The sequence below is a fragment of the Coenobita brevimanus genome, chromosome 114, assembly GCF_032717465.1.
Source record: "Coenobita brevimanus isolate Jiangsu-jjx chromosome 114, ASM3271746v2, whole genome shotgun sequence".
In the NCBI taxonomy this organism is placed as follows: domain Eukaryota; kingdom Metazoa; phylum Arthropoda; class Malacostraca; order Decapoda; family Coenobitidae; genus Coenobita; species Coenobita brevimanus.
Genome location: NC_137067.1, coordinates 25,076,151 through 25,081,581, shown reverse-complemented (window position 1 = coordinate 25,081,581; position 5,431 = coordinate 25,076,151). Strand labels below are relative to the sequence as shown.

General features: G+C 52.4%; 1 protein-coding gene across 1 annotated transcript; it reads left to right on the top strand.

Moving 5' to 3' along the window:
* The first annotated feature begins 4,320 nt into the window (after positions 1–4,320).
* On the top strand, positions 4,321–4,932 carry LOC145418398 (uncharacterized). The gene has a single exon (XM_080286801.1). The coding sequence runs from the start codon at positions 4,321–4,323 to the stop codon at positions 4,930–4,932; it is 612 nt and encodes a 203-aa protein (XP_080142927.1).
* The last annotated feature ends 499 nt before the right edge of the window (positions 4,933–5,431 follow it).

The window sequence follows — 5,431 nt, the reverse complement described above, 5'->3', positions numbered from 1 at the left end:
TAAGCGACGTATACACAACCTACCGCAATGGCTGTCGTCTGCAGGATAGTTATGACATTTTGGGACGCTGCCTAGACCCGGTCGTTGTCGGACGTGTTCCTCCCGGCCGTGTTGTTGACCGTCTTACTCTCGGGTGTTAACCCATCTCAGCCGTACAGTCACATCCAGCTTATTTTGGGCATATCGCAGTAACACCAGTGTTCCAGTGTTATAACAGTGAGGGCAACGGCCAGGCATGGAGTCTTCCATGACCGGCCTCGCCACACAGGACGTCCATATGGACCTCGCTCCTGCCGCTGCAGAAGTCGTTGCCCCTGGTAAGAGGGTGAGGACGGCCTCCGCCACTAGTGACGAGGAGGTGCCCCGGAAAAGTGGATACGGCCTTCTGCCCCAGTTGGTGATGTCTCCAGTGAACCAAGGAGCCTCGTTTACATAGCAAGGTCGGCTGACAACACCCCTGTATTTTTGAATCCTCGCAGGTTGTTGGATGCCATCAACAAATCTTCATGGGGTAAGTACTGTATAGAGGGATCACTTAGAGTTTTAGGTAAAGGAGCAGCTATTAGGTTCTGTGTTTTTGTAGATGATGTGGCCAAAATGACTGTACCACCAGAGTCCCTCACCCACCTGGGGACTGGCCAGTAAGGTGTTGGTTGGCTCGCTCACCTTCCAGTGGCGAGTTCTCATATGGGAAAATAGGGCCTGTTGCTCCTGATGTCACAGAGGAGGAACTTGCTAGTAATCTTCGCTGCCTTAGAAACTGTTCCTCCCAGCCAGAGGAAGTCACCTGCCTTATGGTCCGCCCTCCTGGTGGTGAGGTAGCAGTGGCAGCCAGGGTGGTATGGCTCAAATTCAGGGGCACCCTGCCGGAGCAGGTCATATTTGGCCACTTATGTTACTCTGTAGGGACTTACACTTTTCCCATCCTGAGGTGCTATACATGCCATCGATTTGGACACGGCACAATATCATGTAAAAATAAAGTTTGTTGCTCTCGTTGCAGCAGGTTCCATCCATGCAAAGCCCCATCGGGTGGTCAGTGCACTAATGACCCCTACTGCTTCTTCTGCGGTGGTGCACACCAAGTTGTCTCCCGCATGTGTCCAGTCTACCAGCAGGCACTTGCCATCCATGACGCTGCTAGGTCTGACCCGTCAGCCCTGTTGGATGTCAACACCCTTTTACGTGCCCTTAATCCATCCGGCCATATTCCTCCCAGCTCCAACCCCTCGACAACATATATAGCTCCCAGTCGGACTTCCCGACCTGTTCAGGAGGGTCTAACATACATAACAGTGGTTAGCAACCGCTTTTCAGCATTGGAAGATCTTCCTGAAACATCTGGTGGTGAATCTCCAACTGAATCAAGTGAAGTGGAGCGAACAGTTGCCGTGTCCTCCCACCCAACCTCCCAGTCAGCAGTGCTGCTCCACCCTCTCCCTCCACCCAAGCCCCGTCGACAGCGTCCCCACCCAAATCGGACCTCTTTCCCACATGCTGCACAAGAATCAGTAGCTCCTTCCACCCAGCCTGGTGTAATGTCAGCCAGTTCCACCCCGTTAATGGCCACAACTCCCGCCTCAGATCCAAACATATCTTACGCCACCTCCCCCAGATCTCCTGAGACGGGCTCCACACCTGGTGAATCTCCGGCCCCTCCACGTCAGCCTGTACCAAGGGCAACCTCCCATGCTTCCCCTTATGCCAACCCCACAGGTGCCCATTCTACAGGGTCCTTTGTGGACCTTCTGCTTACAGCCCTGTCCATGTACAAAAATGGGGTCTGACCACCTTCCAGTTATCCTAGATGTCCCCAATCTCTCCCCACCCTGCTCTGCTCCACCTCGTCTACATTGGATCCTCACACGAGGGTCCTGGTCCTCCTTTATGGCGACCCTTGAAAACAATGGGCCTCCGCCTGGAGGACCCATACATGATTGCGTGATGGACTTTATGTCCTCTGTGATCGCAGCAGGTAAGACGACCTTCCACAGGTCCTCAACACTTCCCGAGGCACTGCCACGGTTCCTTGGTGGACAGAGGACTGCACCACGGCTGTCCGGGCTAGGAGGTCTTCCTGGAACGTCTGGCGGAGATGTCCCTACCCTAGCCACTGAGACACTCACCGTCGTAGGGATGCAGAATGCAAGTGGACTCTCACCTGAGCTCGCCGTGCTGCCTGGTTTGCTTTCTGCTCAACCCTGTCATTCTCAAGCTCACCATCCCGGACCTGGTCCTTTATTCGGGCAATGAAGGGTCACCCCTACCACCCTTTTGTATCCTCTGGTAAAGGAGGGTAATCTTCTGGTAGGCCTCCAAGACAAGGCTACCTTACTGGCTGCCTTCTTTGGAGCTAGATTTGGTTCCCCAGCTCCACTTCCAAATCTTCAACACTTACACATGGTCACTCAGGCAGGCATCTCCTCCTCCTCCCCAGCAGGCTTAGCCTCTCCTTTTACCCAGGCAGAACTCTCCTCTGCTCTGCAGACCCTACTACCAAAGAAGGCATGTGGGCCAGATTTTAGTACCTAACGAATTTCTGATTTATCTCCCTGTCCGCCTTCAAATGTCGCTCTTAAACATCTATAACAACAGCTGGGCATCAGGGATCTTCCCTTCTCACTGGAAAACCTCCCACCTCTTGCCCTTCCCCAAGTCGGGGAGGGACTCCTCTTCTCCGGCTTCTTACAGACCAATTGTATTGCTCTCCAATATCGGGAAGGTGCTTGAGAGGATGATGTGCCGTCGGCTCTCCTGGTGGCTGGAGCACAATCGCCGCATGTCTGATGTACAATGTGGATTCTGCCCAGGGAGAGGGACTTCTGACATCTTCCTCCAGTTTGACCATCACGTCCACCAGGCGTCCTGTCATAAGAAGATACTCCTGGTTGCCTTTGTGGATCTCCAGGGGGCTTTTGATTCTGCCTCCCATGATGGGATACTGTACAAGTTGTGCTGTCTTGGCATCACAGGCTCTGCACTGGCCTGGGTGCAAAGTTTTTTGGAGGAGCGATCCTTTCGTGTTTCCCTTGGGGGTACATACTCTTCCCCTACCCCAGTCAGGCAGGGAGTGCCACAGGGATCTTGCTTCAGTCCCTTACTTTTCAATGTCCTGATGTATAACCTCCCTCATCCTCCTGGAATATCCACCTTAGTCTATGCAGATGATGTCTCAATCCTCTGCAGTGCTGCCTCCCTATGGGAGGCCCAACATCGCCTCCAACAGGCTGTGGATGCCTTTGCCACCTGGGCCGCAGATTGGGGGCTAACAGTCAATGCACCCAAGAGTGCTCTTATGTACTTTGGCCAAAGGAGGCTCCTCTCCATGCCAACGATTCAGCTAGCTGGAGAACCTCTCACCCTCCGGACCCGGCACAAGTTTCTGGGCCTCCATTTGGACAGTCCCCGTCTCACCTGGGCCCCCCATATTGACCATCTTCAATCGGCATGCCTTAGGCGCCTGGACATCATGAAGTGTGTCGCAGGAGTTCACTGGGGTGCTGATCAAAACACTCTTCTCAGACTATATCTGGCCTTCATCCACAGTCAGGTCACTTACGGCACCACCCTTTATGGATCAGCTGCCCAGACCCACCTAAAGAAGTTGGATGTTGTCCAGAACACGGCATTTCGCATTGCCCTAGGTGCCTTCAAGTCCACCCCAATTATTTCGCTTCATGCAGAGTCAGGGGTGATGCCCCTTTCCATCTACCGCATGGAACTGGACTGTCGGCTGCTTCACCGTATTTCGGCCTTTCCCTTCAGCCATCCGGTCTCCTCCCTCTATTGCCTCTCCACAGTCCTTCGTCAGCCCCCAACTTGGCCGCGAGTGAGGTTACCGTACATTATCCGCAGCATCCGAGCCTGCCACACCCTATCTCTCGATCTACCCAGGCCTGCCCCAGTGGCCCCTCTCTCCCCAGTGCCCCCTTGGAAGGATGTGTCTCCATATGTCTCCCCCTACTTCCCAGTACCTTTCTCGAAGTCGACATGCAGTCTTGGCACGGCAGATCTTTTACAGCTTGGACTCCTCGGTTTATAAGGACTTCCTGAGAATTTACACGGATGGGTCTCACTCCCCTCCATCTTTCTTTTGCCTCAGTGGCTTATTTTGAAGATCTTTCCATGTGCCAAACTTGGTTGTTCAGTGGGTGGTACGATGTCCTAACCGCAGAACTCATAGCCATCCTCCAGGCCCTTGAATTTATCCGGACTTTCTTCCAGCCTCAATCGGTAGTCTTATACACCGACTCACAGTCTGCACTTACCCTCCTTCTCTCGGATCGTCCAGTGACTCATGTCAAGACTGTCCATGCTATTATGGAACACCTCCTTTTCCTTGTTACTCCTCCCTGGTACCTCCACCTTCAGTGGATTCCCTCACATGTGGGCATCCGTGGCAACGAAATAGCAGATGCAGCAGCAAAGCGAGCACTGACATACAGTACACTGGTCCATGTGACGCCAGATAGTGCCACATTCCCTAAACTTGCATGTAGCGCCTGCATATCGCACTGGAATGCGCACCTTGCAACCTCCCTACCTGCCTCCCACTTGGGGTGTTTTCGCTCTGACTCCTTTGAACACCCTTGGGCACGCCATCCCTGCAGAGACATTGATGTAGCCATGACCAGGTTACGGTTGGGCCACACAGGCCTTGCAAGCCACCTGTACCGTTTGGGTATGATAGAGCATCCATGGTGCCAGTGGTGTCCTCAGGTTGAAGAAACCATAGAACATTTCATGTTACGGTGTCCTAGGTTCCACTCGCTTCGCACCCTTTTGCGGGAACGTTTGGCATCTCTGGGAGATCTCAGTTTGTCTCTCCACACACTCCTGGGAGGCGGTATCGGGGACCCTCGGTTACGAGAACGGGTTGTGAGGTGCACGTCTGACTTTATCCGAAAATCTAGACAGCTCTCCCGCATATAAAGTGAGGCCTTAAGCAGTTTGCATTGGCAGGGCATTGGGCCATTGTACTGGCCGTGGCCCTTAAACCCACAAGAAGAAGAAGTTGTGACATTTTAAGTCGTGTGTGCTGGGAAAGGTGCACATTATTTTGATTTGCTTTATTACAGAATTACAATGCTTGGGTATTTCTGGAAATGTCCTCGCATGGCTTCACCAATTCCAAATTGGGAGGAAAATGAGGTGGATGGTAGACAGAGTTGCTTCCGAGCTGTGTGAAGTGGAGTACCCCAGGGGTCAGTGTTGGACCCTGTATTGTTTTTTATATACATAAGCCACTTGACTTCATCTTTGAACTGCCAGTACAAGAGTTTTGCTAATGATTTAAAAATATGTTTAAAAGTTAACAGGAACAGTAGTGTGTGTATTCTCTGTAACTGGAGCGCTACCGACCACATTACATTCACAGTTTTATTATCTTTCTTTGAGCAAAAGCCCTTCTTAAAATGGCTGTCAACAATGG

Excerpts from the sequence above, each read along its gene's own strand:
- LOC145418398 (XM_080286801.1), top strand. The coding sequence starts at position 4,321 with ATGGAACACCTCCTTTTCCTTGTTACTCCTCCCTGGTACCTCCACCTT.